The sequence below is a fragment of the Populus euphratica genome, unplaced genomic scaffold (genome assembly GCF_000495115.2).
Source record: "Populus euphratica unplaced genomic scaffold, PopEup_1.0 scaffold11.1, whole genome shotgun sequence".
Lineage (NCBI taxonomy): Eukaryota > Viridiplantae > Streptophyta > Magnoliopsida > Malpighiales > Salicaceae > Populus > Populus euphratica.
The window spans coordinates 253358-271936 of record NW_011499878.1 but is presented as its reverse complement, the minus strand read 5'-3'; the positions used below and the strand labels follow the sequence as shown (position 1 = coordinate 271936).

The window sequence follows — 18579 nt, the reverse complement described above, 5'->3', positions numbered from 1 at the left end:
CTCTTCCGAATAGAAAATAGTGCAAGTACAAGCTCCCCTCCCAAAGACTCCCAACTATTATTACAAGTGGATCTAGTTTCCGAGTCATTTTTGTTCTCTGGAAATTATGAAGAAACTTGCAGGGCTCATGCTCGTCTATTGAGGTAGGCCGCAATTACCATCCGATCATTTGGACTTGTAGTCAGCCAAAAATTCAACTGAGTTTTTTTTCAAAGCAGCACAATAAAAAAGAATAACGCATTTAAAAATTTATTTAAGAAAATAGCACGATGTTATTTACTACTCTCTTGAAAAAAAAATAGTGGCAATTTTAAAAGCTATTTTAAAATTAAAATTTTAAAAATAAATCAAACTCTATTTTTAGATAAGAAATTCAAAAAATTTTAAAAGTACGGCTGGATTGTAATTTGCTCAGTAAAACCATGCATCTAATTATTATTTTTTTAGTCTTTTAGATAATTTAAATTTTCTAATATAAAAAATAAAAAAATTTAGAAAAAAATTTATCCTAACATATTTTTTAAGAAAAAAAAAAATAAAACCACAGAATTTGACAGTACCGAACAAGAGCTGTGAGACGTGCCAACTTAAACTAGTGTAGGAAAAATGGCAGGCAGGACCACCACCAAACTTAAAACTTATTTTGCGAACAGGCTTTGAAGTAAATGACAGGGAGAACACTCATGCTTATTAAAATATTGACACCTCAAACCCATTTTTAAATGTCTCTGCTGGCCTTAATCTGATGCTCTACGACCAGCTTGTTGTTCTTGAAGGGAGTCGTTAGATACTGAAGCAAGAAAGATCGATCAAAGCTGGAAATATTCAACAAGTCTCACAGTTGAATAAATAATAATAATAATAATAAGAGGAAGGGAGCAGTCTGCTTAGAGGCAATGACATTGACTTTACAAGTGAAAACCAGTGCTGTCTCTATATTGATAGCTGAGATTACCTGAGCCGTCTAGCAGACTAAGCACATCGACAGGATATTTTAGCTATCAGGGCTCTGCTGTAGTGCTGTTGGGGGAAACGCTAAACTGAAAGGAATGTTTTACGATCAGAGGATTTTTGAGATTTAATTCCCGATGTAGATGAGTTCAGTTCTTCTAGTCGTGCTGAGATTGGATGCCTTGTACCCTAAAATACGTATGATTCCCATTACTCAGCTTCTTTATTAAATTGCAAAGCATACATACATACATATATATATATATATATATAAACTTAAGAAATACTTTTACGGATCAGATAAACATATTAATGCAGGAACCATTGCTTTGGTCCATCAAATCAAACTCAAGTCTAGCCCAAACCCAAGATAATCTAACATGATTATTGAAAGAGGATTTTTGCCGGAATTTGGTTTTCCCTTCTTCTCTTCTCCCTCCCTTGGTGTAACTCATCTTTCAATTATACCAAAGATTCAGCTCTATCTAAACTCCAGCACTTGAGTTATAAGAAGGGTTAAAGAAGCAAGCAAGTATTGGGACTGTCTTTGCTACTGTTTTTTTATTAGAGATTTGATAATTGATTGTGGAATGATTAAAGAAGTGTATAGAGTTTTTATATCAATTTAGCGTGTTAGCTGGTTTCAAATGAACTGATTAAATGATTGAAATTATGAGTTTTTAAATAAAAAAATTATTTAATTATGAGATTTGTAAATTTGAAGGCTAGCATATCAGGATTTTAGAAATCCCAATCAACTAGCCAACTTGTTGGTTTGATGCTACCAATCAACTACTTAGTCTAAATCGACTGATCAGTTGGCTTGTGGTAATCTTTTATGTTATTTTTCTTTAAGTTGATTTTTAGTGTTTTCCATATCTATTATAGGTTCTGTTGATGTTTCTTCTAATGATCTTTAGTAGTCTCTAGTTTTATATTTGTTTATTTTTTGCTTTTATTTTTTGGATAAATGAGGTCATCTTTAATATACATGTAATATAAATACATATGTGTGTTGTTTAGATGATGAGTACAATTGGTTTTATATATATGTTGTTTTATTTTTTGAGTGTTCATTCATTCTTAATTTTACACTCGTATTCTGTTGAATCAAATTATATTTGATATGATATTTATTTTCTTTAATATTCATGCAAGTATTTGTTATGTGTTGATATTGATATGCTTGCATGAAACTTTTATTAACATAAAATAGTTATTCTTTATGCACATCATATATGTATACTTAGCTGATGAAAAAGACACTAGCCTATGGCGACTAATCCACTCGTAGTGGTCACATTTGAGTGTCATCTTTAGTCACATTCGAGTCTCATCTAATCTCTAACATATATTTTACTACCTTATATTAATATGTTTAGTATATATATTTATATTGAGATATGTATGACTTGCAAATTATTAATATCTAAAATATACATTAAATGTTATTCCGTTATTGAATTGGTTGAAGTCACTCCTCTATTTTAGTATTATTTCAGGTTCTTAAGTTTTGTTAGCAAGTTGATTTTTTATTAAAAGTTTCTATTAATTTGTTTGTTTGTATGCCTTGCTTGTTTCTGCAAAGCTTTTTATATTTTTTGTGATTAATGTCTTAGACATTCCACTATTATGTTGTTTTTATTCAAGTTTAGATTTTCATTTCAAAGATTGAATTTTATTTAATGTAATAAGTATTTTGAATTATAAATTGTTTTTATTGGTTTTGAGGAATATTTGAAAGCTTACAAAATTTTACGCAAACTCTCTGTATATTTGTTTCATAATATGTATTTTTTAGGTTTAGCATGAGTATAGTGTCCTTACTACACTGCTCCTGCATTGTTAATCATGAACTTGGAATTTGGTTTGTAACAATTAAAACCTAAAAGAAATCTAGTCATGACCAACTTGAAGAAAATGATTATAAATTTTAATTTAATAATTAGATTAAATTAGATCATATTCAAATTTGATTAAGAGAATCTATATAATAATTTTTATAAAGGAATTGACTTGTTTCGCCGCCTCATTCTAGTAAGGCCTTCAAATTAAGTTGAGAAAATGCCATTTTGTTTAGTTTTATTATTTTTCTATTTAATTTTATATTTTTAGCTTACTTTTGATTTTTATATTATTTCTGAGGTATGTTTAGAAATTTAGATTTTTTTTCCTTTCTAAGGTCGGTCTAAGACTTTTTAAAGAGCTGTAAACCTTTTTAACGAGGCAAAAAATTACAGATGGAAATTATTTAGTGATATTGTTGAAATCATTTTATGAGATTTTGTCTTGTTCTTTGATTCCAATCTTTGATCGGCAAGACTTCTTGTGGGATTATGAAAGCTTTTATTAAAGGTCCATGAAGCAATTGAAACTTTACTTTAATATACGACCTCACTAAATAGTATAAAGAGTATGCATTGAAGAAAGACATGATGACGATGATATCATAGCTTCAAAGAAAGGGTTGACATGTTCACTACAGACAAGATGCATTAAATTCTCAACCAGTCACTGCAGTGGATAGAAGTTGAGAATTTGCACCAAGCATGGACATGGGGAGTCTCATGGCAGTTTAAAATGAGAAAGATTTGAGCTGCAATCTAAAGCCCTGGACCTTACGTAAGCCATATATTCAGCCATATTAGTTTCCCTATATCTTGGTGGGTTGTTGTCTGATAGAAGCTCCTTGATTGCCCCGTATGGTTTCGAATTATAATTTGCAGTGCCTGGATAGAAAAGACATGCAACTGATGTCCGGGATCCAACTTGTCCAACAAGAACTCTGTGCTCCACACTTTTGAACCTGTCATTGGTGATCAGCTACAAAATGGAAGAAGCAACTCTGAAGTCATAATCGTATGTGCAACAAAATGGTTTAACTTCTATCAGCTTCGATCAGTGTTGAGACACAAATTAATAATGTTCTGATTGATTTTTGAAACGTGGATCATATCATATGATATGATATTCTGAGGTGTTTAAAATTGTTCCTTGAGTGATAAGATTATTAATTGATTGATTGATTGATAATCAAGTGCAAGTGGATGTGTCAAGTGATGAGCTAGGGAAGTGCTTCGCTAAATATGGAAGAGGTGCAAGTGGATCTTTATTAAATTTACACCGCTAGTTTCCTGGTTTTCATTCCAGCTGGTGGGGGTCGGGTTGCCTCTCGTTTACCGACCGACTTGGATGAAAAAGATGCAAAATGAAAACGAAATCAGGTAAGAAAAATAAAATTTTACCTGCATGAAGTCCCCCAAGTTAACTACAAGAGCTCCTTGCAGGGTGGGGACATCTACCCATTGATTTTGATTGCGAACTTGGAGACCACCCATGTTGTCTTGTAGGAGTAGAGTCAGAAAACATGGGTCAGTATGCATGGTTGCGCCCACCGTCAAGTCTGGTTCAGGACAAGTCGGGTAATAGTGACCCAATAAAATCTCTGTTTCCATGCATTCTATGCTGGAAAGGTAGTCACTATGAAGTCCAAGTGCCTCCGATATAAGCTCACACATTGTCTTCTTCATTTTGATCATCTGTGTGATGTAATTACGCACTTCATTTCTGCAGGACAATTTAAATCAATCCAACAAAAAGCTCGTGTGGAATATAGTTCATAGATACGCGGTTTTTTAGCTGATTATATAGCAGATCTACACAGGTTACCTGACTATATCAGGAAACAGTTCAGGATCCAGTTTACTATCTTTGAAATCAAATGCTACCGTGTCTCTCCAGCAAGCTGGCCCTCTATTCACAAGGAGATCTCCATTGGAGAAGAACCTCACTGGCTTCTTATAGTCATGCGTGTAAAACTCCATCTTCTTATCCTGTGGTTGCTCGTGGAACCGTTTCACACCGGCTAACATCTCATCCAAGACACTAACTGGAATTCCATGATTAACCATTTGGAGAAAACCCCATGTTTCTAATGCTTTCCTAGCCTCGTCGACAACCTCCTGTCGTCGACAACCTCCGAACCCTTCAAAGTCTACCACAGGAATCTGAAGGCCGATATCACTGCTCGTCTCGGATGACGGGTTTTGCACGCTCTCTGGTGGGTGGACAAAAAACCTGGGGATCTTGGTCACACCAGAGTCAACTAGTCCCTTAACACCGGCTTTCGTTTCATTGAATGCCCTCACTTCCTTAGCTTTATCGTAGCTGGACGACCCATCTTCAAGATATGAATTCACAGCATTGGAAGGCATGACTTTCATGCCTGAAACAATATAGGGTTATGAATATTAGTGAGAGCCGGATAGATCGAGGAGGATGTAAGTTGGTTTCAATTAAATAGAGCACAATCAGGACCGAGAGCCTATTCAAGAATAAAGAAAAGAATTCTCATTCTCGTGTATATTTTAAGGAAAGAAAATGGAGTAACGACAAGAGTACTGGATGCCCTTGAGTTCCAAATTGTCCATGGAACTCGAACAGGACAAGAGGCTAAGATACTACGTATAGCTAGCCTAGCTAGGTTGCCCACTTTGTTGACCCTTCATTAAAATCTCGGGAGGTTAATTACAGCACATGCAACATGCAGCAAAGCCATCATCGAGAGACATGTCCTTGATTTCCTCCAACTGTTTGACGTCTGCATAAGACGTCTTTTATATGTATATTCAGTGCCCTGCCCCTATCATATCTACCATGATTGAAACAATTCATAGATAAGATTTTAGTAATTTATTCTTCCTAACGTGGTGGTCAATTCGCTTATACATCTTTGAAATAATTTTAGAAAAAAAACCTAAGACGTAAACGATGGATTGCCGACAGCTTAAGCATTACCAAGGTTCCAAAACTTGGCTCGAACTGGGCTGGCCTAGGCAATTTTACTGGCATTTAATGAACCCATGTGCAGAACAAACAAATAAAACCCCGTGTTTACGCTCGGAGGGTGGTGGCCCTGATGGCCTGTGCCTCCTGAATTTGAACAAGACAGAGCAGGGAAAGATACTGCATAATCACGGAAAAGACTTTATGCATGGTGGAGTCTGATACACAAAATCTACTATTTCTATACCCCTGGTATTAATTTTAGATCCAAAACAGATTTTTGCGCTTGATTTTGTATGTTGATGTGTGTTTAGTATCCTCATATATTTTTTAAAATATGAAATTTCAAGAGGTTTTTTTTTTTTTTTCTTGGTTGAACGTTGAGGCGGAGCCATGAATTTTTTTAAGAGGGGCAAGTTAGAAATCTTTTTTCTAGGAGAACTGAAATTTAAATTTTACTAGTTTTTACCCTAATATTTTAAATTGTTCATGAGGAGGAGCTGGAATTTTTTTTCTTTTTGCAAGGACCCGTGCCCTGCAAGCCTTCTCCTGGCTCCGTCCCCAACCGAGAAATAGGGTTTTTTTAGAATGAACTTATGTGGGAAAATTACATTTTTGAATTTAGATAGCAAGCTATTCCATATATAATCTTCCTAGTTGATATCGAAGAATTAGGATTTTTAAATATGTTATGAAATAATATAAGTAATACATTAAGTCTCATTTAACCGTGTAAATTCAGATATAAGAGGAGAATGTACATGATTCTTTCCTCTAGCTCAGCAAAAAAGTCTTGGAGATGCTTACTCCTCTGTCTTGTCGATCGAAAATCAAGCCTTTTTCATAAAAAAAATAATAGAATCTTAGCAAGGATCATGGAATAGGTTTCAGTGTGAGAGGACGTATGAAGAGTGGAGATCTAATTAAGGATAATTTTGCTCACATTAAAAATGAAGGAGTTGACAATATTGATAATTCGATGCAATCTGTAAATAAATAATCTACTAGTTGTGTAACATACAAGGAATCATTTTTATTTTATTTAATTTTTCTAGACCGCGTAAGGAATCATCGAGTGGCCAAAAGAATTCCCATTCAACCGACCAAAATTTATGAGGATAAAAAAATTGGCGTGGTAACATATAAAGTTGAGTGTAGAGTTCCAGGAACTGTATCAATTAGACGTGCATACGCAATTAAAAATAATTTAATATTGTGTTTTATTAGAATATGATCCACCATTGCAATAAATTAATTGCCATGATAATAATAATTTAATGTTCATCAACTTTCTTTTTTTCCAAATTGATGTTATTTTAAACTAGTAAAATATTAATATTCATCAGCCTTTCTTCATAAACTATTTAAGAAAATGACAAAAGGATGCAAATCCAGGAACGTAGAAAACATTTGGGATCAAATTTAAAGATTTTGTATGTAGTGTGTGCGTGTAGATAGATAGATAGATAGGGGATGGAGACTCAAAGCTACCTTCATTTATTTATTTTTATCTAAAATAACTTATTATAAAAAATAATAAATGAAGGTAGCTTTGAGTCTCCATCCCCAACGTCGCTCTCTTCGTCTATGTAACAATATTCCTACACCAAAGATTTTTTCTTCATCAATTGATCAAAGAACCTTAGTTAGTTTTCGCTGATAATTTTTTAATAATAATCATGTCACCAACCCATCTTAGCCATTGACTTACCATCCCTATCTTCAAGACCTCATCATCCACCGTCCAAAATAAAATCATATCGAGTCGAGGAAAACATTTCATCCACGATACTTGACTTGATTCGTTATATATATATATATTCACAAACATAAAAATAACATTCCATGAATTTCATTGAAAATTATTAAAAAAAATAATGTATATTTAAAAAACAGTAAACAAATTGGGTTAAGATGTGCTCAAGAGGAGTGCTTGTGTTGTCTTTCTTCTATTGAGTTTAATAAAAGGTTGATATTTTTCATGTAATTCTTGGTGTTTTGGCTTTGTGCATTTTGTTTACTTTTTACGTGTGTGCATTGCCACTTGCTTGCAACAGGAAGGAGTGTGGCCCAAAAAGTGTCTTTTCTTCAAATTATTAATAAATAGCTCTAACAAGCTCCGGCATTTCTTTTAGGCTACTCTTTGCGGTCGAAAAGGATCTCTGTAAACATTCGAATTTTCTTTTTATTGCAAAGTAATTTTTTTTATATTTTTATATAATATGTTAATATTAAAAATAAATTTAAAAAAATAAAAAATATATTATTTTAATATATTTTTAAATAAAAAATAATTTAAAAAACAAAAGTTAACTCGACAGGCTCTTAGAGTCTTTAATCTCGAGAAGTTACAACACATTGTAGCGAGCACGTCCTTTCCCTCAACTTTTTGGCCTCAAAATGCTTGAGAGAGACGCCTCTTCTTTCAGAATAGTAGGCCTTGTTAGATCCCTTGTATTGAACAAAATAAAACAAAGCATACCTGCCCAATAATTGAATTAGGACAGTACTGGAATGTTCATGGAGAATAATTCGAAGAAATTATTTAAAATACCCAGTACATGCATCACCCCTCTCATTCTGCTTTCATTTAAACCTATACAAGGCAAGAATGCCAAATTTTTGGCAACAAATTTCCCTGAATAATTCAAGCTTCAATTCAGGATTTCAATAAATGAGACAATGGGCAAATAACACGAAAAACAAATTTTCTTACCTCTGGAATGGCACAAGTGGTATACAGCTCCTGTATTAAGATGCACCAATCTGACTTATGATGTACAAACCAAGTTTTCAATCTCTTTTTCCAGATCCCAGGTTAGATTACACAAGAAATTTGCATGTCAATTATAAAGCATATAAGCAGCATGCCATAAAAAGCTACCTGAACAAGACTTTTCCATTATAATATTGCTAAATTATTGCAGCAAATCCTAATAAAAGTCAGACAAGATTTTGATGAGCTCTGGCAAGATACGTATACAGAGAAGGCAAAAATATTGCGCAATGTCGAAAATGATTGTAGCAAGATGGCATTCATTTGCTGGAAAATATTGGTGAAAATCAGTTGTGATAAATCACAAAGAGTTGACATTCATCAGATGCGGATTAGTGGGGGGAAATAGCAGCTGGTAAATGCAAGGCACTATTAATGTAGATTTCAGCAAGCTGACAAACATGAGAGAAGATACAAAAGAAACAGGAAATCGCTTCATACTGGGAGATAATTATGTTTAGGAGACAAAATATCACAAGATCCCCATAGAACCTATATGGCTCCAGATGGGCCAGCACAGAATAAAAACAACAATTAAAAGGGCAATGACAACAACAAAACAGGTAAAATGAAAACAAAAAAGGCTTCTTCACTATCAAAGAGGCAAACTCAAAAACGTCAGTATACTTGCCTACCACGGGACAACAGGGGAAAAATCTCCCAACAGCAACCAATGAGCAACACAGCACAGATCCTTGATCCTTTTAGCAAATTGACCACTGCTTGTCAAACTGAGACAACAATCAATGAATTTCAAAACCAAACACTAAGAAATTGGAGACCACGAGTGATAATCACCCAAAGTTCCTGAAGAGATCTGACTATCATATGTCGGTCTGTAATGGATTCCAGAGGATCTAAAAACAGATATGTATCTACAAACAACGATGACCTTAGAGGGTTGATTGTAGCCAAACATCTTAGACTCGAAACTACTAACTTCTTAGACTCAAAATTACCCTTTTCGACGGAGCAAGCTATTCTTTCAAGTTTCACAAAAAGATTAAAACCAAGTCATGTGATCACAACAATAAACCTTCAGAAGCCACTAAATAAACATTCAAATAAAATGATGGAGAAATTCATAAACATAGAAAGTGAAGTCCCATTCACATGGCTTTGACAATATCTTGTGCCATTTCTTAAGTTAAATAGCTGAAACTATTATCATGTCACATTGGGACCAGTACTGCCATGTTCTAAAACATGCATGTTCGACCTCATCAACATCCACTGGTCCCATAACCTTCTTTGATATAGTAAAAGAACAAATCCAAATATCAGAGAAGAAAAATAATACATTCCCATGAAACACGGGAGACAAAAAACAAGTTTTTTTTAAATAAAAATAAATAGATAAAAAAGCCTTTTAACCATACACGTTGGGTCTTGGTAAAGTACATAATGTTTCATGAACCAAAAAGAAAGAAAGAAAACTCCATTTAGCTCCTTACTGAAATGAGATACCTACCAACTGATAGCCATTTGTTCCTAACCAGTTATAGTTTTAGCAACCTTCTACTTGTGCTGTCTTCTGGGAAGTGAGTTCTTCATACCTAAGAAAAATAGCAGTGCTCCATAAAGAGCAATATTATACATTGAAAGAATGGAAAGTAATTTAGAAATTTGTCAAAACCATGCAGAAAGCAAAACAATAGTAACTATCATACAGAACAGAAACATTGCATAGAATCTGCATAGAATCAGCTAAATCTAACCTGTGTGAATTTGATAAAAAGTTGATTAAATTATTTCTCCTCGCTGTCATAGTTTTAGAAATCATATAGGATTGGAATAGCAATTAACTGATGTATAATCTGCAACAAGAAAGGACCTTGATATTCATTAAATGAGTACATTATACATTGCTCATAGCCATACCCTTTAGAAGACCAAAAGTCAAATACTATTTCTTGCACCAACCAGTAGGTAGGCTCCAAGAGAACTGCCAAAGATAAGTAGGATGCCGCCAATGCCCTCAAGAAATATAGCAGCAGTGGCTAAATGTTTGATCTGCACATACATATACCGACTAAAATTACAGAACAATATGTAAAGAAAGACAACTGGGAGTGTGAAACATTCTGGTTATGAGTGAAAATCATTAATGGTGGGTGTTATATCTATTCAAGGCTGTAAATGTTGCCCATACAAGTCCCATTGATCAGTTGTCCAGTATATAAAGATTTTCCAGAGTCCCCAAAAGGATACCCACTCAAATAATGCAAAACAGTCCTAAGAATTGAACTGGTCATCATTTAATTTAAGTCATTTAGTCATTGTCTTCCAATCACTAAACCTGTTTGCAATGCGTGCATGAAGTGCATGAAAATACAGAAGAGGCGTGCTAAGAAATAAGAATCCAGTATGACAGCTGCCCTCTACAGCTTTGATTTCGGACTTCCTTAAAATAACACCAACAGTTCTACCAAGCAAAGTTTCCATGTTCTCATGACCAGGGTTTGTCATATGGTGTGTTGTGTGATAAAGCAAGAAAGGCCCTGCGTCACCATGCAGCATGCCCATGATATTCCACCTTGAAATCCTAGATGCCCGCTGCCCCATTGCCTTTACAAAAAAAGAGGAAAAAAAGCAATCACTAAACACCAGAGTTCAAGATAAGTCTCAGCCTCTCACAATTTTGGTTTTATTTTTCTAATAAGCCTACAATCTCCCTCAAATTTTTCTATGGCTGAGATCCTCACTTCAATTCCCAGTACTTGTATGCCAGCATGAGACTGCTCACGACTGGCAAACACATCAAACTTTCGTTTCAGTGCCTTTGCTGCTGCCCCCCTGGCAACCCCAAGTTCATTAAACCTGAAATTAAGGAAGAGATTATGACAAAATACCATCCAAAGAACTTTAGGCAACAAATGAGGCGGTCATCATTATACAAACAAAAAAGAAGAAGATAAAAACCGGTTCAACAACATCAAATGCCTTATTATTATTATTATTATTATTATTTCCAAACAAAAGGAAGATTACAAGGCCACATTCAAGGAATCAAAAGCTTAATGCTGGTTTTCAAACAATACATAACTGAAATTCAATGTCTCAACCATCACATCATAAAAGAAAAGGATAAGATTCTTATCAGAAACTCAGTGCTAAACCAAATCAACAAATCTTGTTAATACGCAACTTATACGGCATCTCCAAAAAAGAGTAGGTGGGCTCTAACACAATTTCTAAACAAAATTAGTGAAGCATAATTCTGTCCGCCCACTCAAGAAAATCAGAGGATAGTGGAAATGCACGGCCTATTTTCACATCCATAGAAAGCCTCAATTCCATTCTAGAGACGATTTCGGCAGCACTAATATTATTTCTCAACGCATTTGCTAACCAAACCAAGATCATACAACTTTCCTACTCTTGATTATGCTTTATCCAACTAGGGAAGCAAAATTACTCCAATACAAACTTAAAAACTATTATTATTATTCAACTTGCTATTAAAACAATAAAAAATGTAAATAAGTTGTTAATCAATCAATTAAATATTAACATCTCTACACATTTATTTATTTAGATAATTAATTAAATAAGACAAAAGTATTACTAAGTGAAACTAGTAAACCATGGGTTAGTATCGAACTGATAAAATAAAATAAAAGGTACAGGAAAAGAAGGAGAAGCAGATCCATTCAAGCAAAAAATGCATACAGAGATAGAAAGGAGGAAATTACATGCGGGGAGTATGAAAACAGAGGAAAAGAGAACTCGTCCGAGAAATGAAGTGAAAGCCGTTTGTTGGTAGAGAGAGAGAGACGCAGTGAATCTCTCACTCCGTTTTGGTCCGGGACAGGGAACGGGAATTTTTTTTTTCAATAAATAATAATCTAAAAAAATGTACACTGAAAAATGAAAAAGTTAAAAATGGATTTTATGGCAGCATGCCCTTCGATTTGTTTATATTTTCGATGTCAAGAGACGGCAGGAAGGAGATTTCAATTAGAAATTCTAAAGATAACTTTTTATGCAGGGTAAATTCATACAATAATCTGAAAAAAAAAAAAGATTAGGCCTTATTTCTGTATTTTAATAATGTTTTTTAAAATTTTTAATTTTTATTTACTTTAAATTAATATATTTTTAGTATTTTCATACTATTTTATTATGCTATATCAAAAATAATTTAAAAAAATAAAAAAAAATAAAAATATATTTTAAAATAAAAAATTACTTAAAAAATAACTGCAACATACTCCCAAATACATTTTAAGAAACCTGCCCGTTTTGTATTTGTCATAGAATTTAATTTGATTACTATTATATATAAAGTTAAATTAACTGTGTACAGTAAAAGAACAGTAAAAGAAGCAAGAATAATTTTTCAAGTTATTTAAAATATTTAAAAAAAAAAAAAAGATATAGTATGAATATAAATTATAAGTTAGGAGTTACAAAAAATTCAACTTTTAATTAAATTACAAGTTACAACACAACACAATCATTAAAAAAAAAAAAAAAAACTAAAACGGAAGGATTTCTTTGAACAATGTCGAATACTATTGTCTTAGACTCATTTGCTGCTCGATGGATTAAGATAATGAAATGACAATTTCACCTTTCTCATCAAGAATATTTGGCCTGATAGTCGTGGATATTAGATTCTTTTTATATATTTTTGCATAATAAAATTACTAATTTATCACTAAAAATAAAAAAAATATTAAATTGAAGTCCAAGTAACTGTTTAGACTTTTTAATTTTTAAATCACCGTAAAATAATTAAATTGTTTTTAAAATAAAAATTAGTAACAAACATTCAAAAGTTTTTTCTTCTGTTTATTATGTTTTTTTAATTATTATCAAATTGAATAAAAATAATTTTGTAATTAAATAGATATAAATATTATATAAAAAAAATATTCAAGTAAGCATTGGATGTGTCAGCCGCATGGATTGAAGCCACACCATTTGAGTGACGTGTGCAAAGTGATTTGATACCCAAATGGTAACTTCTAAAGCAATGCTAGAATTTTTTTAACAATTTTTTTTTTTATTATTAATAATATGAATATTTAGACTAACTGGTATATGTTTTAATAAATTATATAAACTTTAAAATTAAAATTTTTTAATAGTCTGAAGAAACTCATAATTATTAATAAGCAAATTCAAATATTTTTAACACATAATCATCATTTCATTCTCTTTAACAGCTTTGCAAACACATCAGCTCCCTTTTGAAATCGAAATAAACCATGAACCCTAGATAATCATATAGAAATAAACCCTAGAGAAGAGAGAGTCATGGAGCGGAGGAGAAGGCGGCGAGATTTTAGTCTTTCACCATGTGGGGGGTCGTGGATTGAAAATCTTAAACCCTGGAGAGACATTTATAGGGAGAGATCACTGGCGGTGACGAGAAAGGGTATATGTTTAAGCTCAAAACTCACGAGCACGTTAGGCCCACGCTAACTAAGCCCATTTGATAATTATATTGAGTGACCATAATAACCTCCTATCTGTCGCATAATATCAAAATTAAACTTCTCTTCAAAAAACCAGAATAATCTGTGAGCTTCCGTTCGCCTTCCACGTCTGCCCCTGCTCCTATCTGAGCTCAATCCGAATAACTCTCGCCGCCGCAGCTAATCACTTGCCACGCGTCACTTTCAAGCTGCCTCCATCATGCCCTGACCACCACCACCACAAAGCCGCCCCCGCCGCCGCAATTCATCTCCATCTGAAAGCCTCTCTCAGAAAGAATGGAAAACCGGTACCTAAAACGCCTCTTCCGCGACATGTGTAAGTTACGCTTTGAATTCCGTTTCTTTTTTTTTTTCTTCAAATTATTGTAACTTCCAGCTTTTTTAGTAATTTTTCTTCTTTTTTTTTTAGTATTTCATTTATCACAGATTGTAGCTGTTATAAATAAGCAAGAAACATGCAGGAAGTTCTTGTACGGTGTTATAAACAGGAGCCAATAAAAAAGTCCAAATCAGAAAAATTAACTCAAAAATCTTCTTCAAAGACTGATAATAATAATAATAAAAAAAAAGGAGCTGCACTCAACAATTACAGCTCTGGTGATGATGATTTGACTGATAATAAGTTGAAATTAAAACTTGCTTGGCTTCTTTTCTGAGGGATAATCTACTGTTATATCAGGCCACTTTCTCTGTTTTTTTTTTTCCCGGTAAGAAAGCTGTTGTGGTGAACCTAATTGATCCTACAGGGATTTAGGTTAAGGTTGGTGGGTCATTCTCTTGGAGCTTCTGTAGCTTCGTTACTAGCAATCATGCTCCGTAAAAAGTCAATTAAGAAAATTGGTTTTATCCCTGACATCGTTACTGATGTTGGCTATGCAACTCTGCCCTGTGTCTCCGGAGAACTGGCTGAAAGTTGCTCTCATTTTGTTACAACCATAGTAATGCAGGTGGGCTGATGCACTCAATTCTCTTCTCCATTTTCATTCATTGGTGTTCTTCACATGAAAGCTATTTTTTTTCCTTCTCCTAGAAAAAAAGGATAAAATAATCTTTCAATGCTGTTCTCTTATTACTGTTCCATTGCTTCTCAATTTCCTTTTTTTTTTGGCAGGATGACATTATACATAGATTAAGTGCAGCTTCTCCGGCAAGACTGAGAAATGAATTCTTCAAATTGATTGGTGAGTATGCTTATGATGACAACCTGAAGGATAAAAGCTGTAAATACATGCCACTAGATGGACTAGCAAGTTTGAGGAAAACAAAATTCTAACTATTAGAAGGACCGGAAATCAACTTTATTTAATAATGAGTGTGTGCAGCAAGTACTCAACTATTTGCTCAGAGTATCGTTTATTTGGGTTGTGAACTTTTCATGCTTGTTTATTTAAGGTTGGAAAATTGGAAATTAAGATTGTTGACTTCGGGAACATTTTGGGAACTTCGAATGCATTAGCAATTTCCATTGTTCTACTCTTCAGGTTTGATGAAATGATGATTTTTACGCGTCCCTTTTGTTTGAACTATGTTAACTTTCTTGTCAATTTGATGATGAACAATGTTAATTTTCCATCGTTATGTTAACTTTCTAGAATTCACTTTAATGATCTTTCCCATGGATGGATTGTTGATTTGCTGAACTTCACAGATGCTTGAATTGGCTATGTATCATTTGCCAACAATTTTTACCTTGATCTGTAATCTAGCGTTACACCTTGAATTGGCTGTGTATCATTTGTCAACTATTGGCTGCAAAGTGGATCCAGAATTCTTACACCTGTGTCAGGGTATGAATAAACAATCTGATTAGCCAGTTCATACCAAACAAGGTGATTATTGGGAGTGCTGAGAATTCAGATTTTTTTTTCTTGATATCTAGCAATGGATGCAGAAAAATATAGAAGTGTAACGAGGTTATGAGGGATCAACTTACTTGAATGCTCCAAACTGATGGTAGTTTAGAAGACGAGTACATATAAACTATTGCTGTTCTGGTTGATATTTTTTTTCTCACTTCCCTTACCAGCTTTTTATTGCTTGTTGGTGTGCAAGGTAAGTTAGTACAAGTTACATGCATAAGTAATGGGTTTCTTGGGAGGTGGAAAATGGGCAAGCTTGTCTAGTCTCTGTTTCATTTCATTTTTCTTCCGTGGTGTCTCTTAATGAACTTTTAAAACTTCTGAATACGTAAATGAGTTCATAGGTTCCAATTTAGAAGAAAATTGATAGCCTATGAATGAATTATTTTTAGCAACATCACTTGATTCGTGTTTTTATGTTGAAATTCCTTTTAGGCGACAATTTTGCATCCACTTTATTCTTTGCTATTTGTATAGGATGAGTGTGGTCGAGGAGGAGGACTGGAAAAGTGTGATAGGTTTGGTCACAAATGCAACGCAGGTCATCTCTTCTGTGCAGGATGTTGCTCAGAAACTTGTTGATTATGCCAGGTTTGGTAGCAAGAAAAATTCTTCTGGTAACACCATCCTGCTGTGTCCTGATTCCGGATGGCTGGAAAATGTTTTATTTCTTGAACAATATCAGTTGTATTTTTAGGTTGGCTATCAAAATACCTGACACCAGACAGGCTTAATTTGGATTTAGCATCTAGTAAAACTTTAAAAGAATGGTGTAGATGAAGCAAATTGCCCATCCCCATAGTATTTACTCACAAATGTAGGAACTCCATCGCTGCACCTTTGTTATGGCTGAAGATCAGGGTATCTCCATGAATGGGGCCACAGGGCATGGAGTTGGCTCTAACCTTTGGTAATGGAATTCTCGAACCCCGAGCACTAAGCAAAGATATCAAAGGCCTTTATCATTGAACCACGCAGTTTTTTGGTGGTGTGTAAGAATTTCTGTCAGCAATGGGGTCAGGTGTTTGGAAGGCCATTTGAGTGGGGTTTTTATGCCTAGACCAAAAGATTATGTTGTTATTGAGGATTAGTAATGGTGAAGCAGTGTTGCAATATTTGGAGTTGGATAATGTGAGAAAAGAGGGTTTGGAGGTTGCCTGGGTGCCGTGAAGTGTGAACATTGAGTACCAAGCTGAATTCGGGTTTATTCAGAGACATTTGTGGAAGAAGTAAGGATGGGTGTCTTGAGAAGAAGTCACAACAGTTTCCAAATGAAACAGAACGTTTTGTACAAAAGTGCAATGGGAGATGTGGGGAGGGGAGCTTAATAATAGAAATTGTTTCAAACCAACATTTCAGAGTGATGCTAGGTTGGATGTTTTACTTAAGAATGACAATCATATTTGTTGGTTCCAGTTGATAGTAGTCTTATGGAAGGTAACGTGCGAATTGTGATGTTGGAGATGCCATGTAGCAATCCAATATTCATGGACTGGCTGATACTAAATCGTTAACTCTTGCAAATAGAACTGGCAACCATTTACCTCTCATAATTCCCTGAGCTACCCGCTGCTTCTCTGATTCTGGCACTTTGTCTTTGCCTTTTATTTCTGTAATTTTGTTGCGAGTAGCCATTGTTACAGGTGAAAATCTTAATGGGCGGCAGCAAATGTTGCTTCAGTTCATATTTCGTTCATTGCAAACGACCACCATTTATCAAGGGTGGTGGTTTTCTTTTCTTCTCTGAACAAACTCTTTCTTCACAGATTCTCGATACCGAAGGCTAATTAGCAACGACAGGAAAATATCCATGAAGTTCCCAGAGAGGCATCGGTGCGCTTTGAAATCCAAGAGGTTGAGGTATTCAACTCCAAATTTCCCCACATTACAAATATTGCGGGGGTTGATTGTCTTCTCCGCAATCAGGTTTATGCGGATAAGCATTATGAAAAGAAAAGAAAAGAAAAGTTCCTTGCCATTAAGAATATAGTAAATATTTGAGCTTACCCATATAACTGTAAATAATGGGAGTAAGCTTCCCCACCATTACCTACCTTAAAAAGTAATGGCTAAGCAAGAATTGGCCGTATCCATTGCCACTTCTAGGCCACCCTACCCTAGGGTTTATAGCATCCAAGAAAAAGTAGAAAACCAATGCTTAACACGCCTTAAACACACCGACTGCTAATGCTTAGCCAATTAAAAATTGTATGCCTCATGAACACGCTTTTCTTGACTTAATTTTGCACACAAAGCTGTACCAAACTAAATTTAGATGTTGTAATTCTGGACTCAACTTTTGAAAGTGTTCCTATTCGTGCATGATTGTGGAAACAAAAAAATAATATTATATCTTGCTTCAATTAATTGTGCTCGATCTGTTTTTGCCCCGTCCAAACACTGAACGGCCATATCCAAGACACTAGACTGCCAGGTATTTCACACTAAAAAATCTTCCAAAAAATCACGCAAGTTGCCCTAGGCTGTAGAGATGAAGAAATGAGTGGTTGCTTGCTCCTTCTCTTATTGATTTGGGCTACACTTGCCCTAGAGAAGACAACCGAGGCGCCACTGCTTGGCCTGGACGAAAATCATGTGCTTCAAAAGGTTACAGTCCAATACTCAAGTATTCGAAGCATAAAGAACAATTCTATTAATAATTTGATAATTTTGAAAAAAAGAGAAAAAGGGTGGAATGGGACCCGATTTAATGTGTAATCAGATCATGCACAGTAATGTAAAATATAGAATTTGTGATGGA

General features: G+C 34.3%; 3 protein-coding genes across 11 annotated transcripts; 1 reads left to right on the top strand and 2 right to left on the bottom strand.

Moving 5' to 3' along the window:
- Nucleotides 1-3352: 3352 nt before the first annotated feature.
- Nucleotides 3353-5433, bottom strand: LOC105128697 (1-aminocyclopropane-1-carboxylate oxidase homolog 1-like). Its single transcript, XM_011030479.1, has 3 exons — nt 4621-5433; nt 4197-4518; nt 3353-3774 (listed from the first exon to the last, which is right to left on the bottom strand). The coding sequence occupies exons 1-3, from the start codon at nt 5172-5174 to the stop codon at nt 3517-3519; spliced, it is 1134 nt and encodes a 377-aa protein (XP_011028781.1). The 5' UTR covers nt 5175-5433; the 3' UTR covers nt 3353-3516.
- A 2727-nt stretch (nt 5434-8160) lies between these two features.
- Nucleotides 8161-12381, bottom strand: LOC105128695 (uncharacterized). 4 transcript variants are annotated; one of them, XR_842929.1, is made up of 6 exons: nt 12208-12381; nt 11218-11332; nt 10231-11068; nt 9984-10068; nt 8453-8502; nt 8161-8374 (listed from the first exon to the last, which is right to left on the bottom strand). XR_842929.1 is itself a non-coding variant. In XM_011030478.1 (3 exons), coding segments are annotated over exons 1-3 (417 nt in total). In that variant the 5' UTR covers nt 12210-12374; the 3' UTR covers nt 10302-10780. The 4 variants fall into 4 exon arrangements, 1 of the variants encoding a protein (XP_011028780.1); XR_842928.1 differs by having other exon boundaries at nt 10231-10329; nt 10436-11332; nt 12208-12376; XR_842927.1 differs by having other exon boundaries at nt 10231-11332; nt 12208-12376.
- Nucleotides 12382-13659: 1278 nt separating this feature from the next.
- LOC105128694 (uncharacterized) lies at nt 13660-18185 on the top strand. Of its 6 annotated transcripts, none has more exons than XR_842924.1 (5): nt 13660-14275; nt 14706-14906; nt 15071-15140; nt 16296-17461; nt 17585-18185. XR_842924.1 is itself a non-coding variant. In XM_011030477.1 (4 exons), exons 2-4 carry the CDS (start codon nt 14769-14771, stop codon nt 17806-17808), a joined length of 432 nt encoding a protein of 143 aa, XP_011028779.1. In that variant the 5' UTR covers nt 13660-14275; nt 14714-14768; the 3' UTR covers nt 17809-18185. The 6 variants fall into 6 exon arrangements, 2 of the variants coding, with proteins under 2 accessions (XP_011028779.1, XP_011028778.1); XR_842925.1 differs by lacking the exon at nt 17585-18185 and adding an exon at nt 15608-15788 and having other exon boundaries at nt 16296-17503; XR_842923.1 differs by lacking the exon at nt 17585-18185 and having other exon boundaries at nt 16296-17503.
- Nucleotides 18186-18579: the final 394 nt, after the last annotated feature.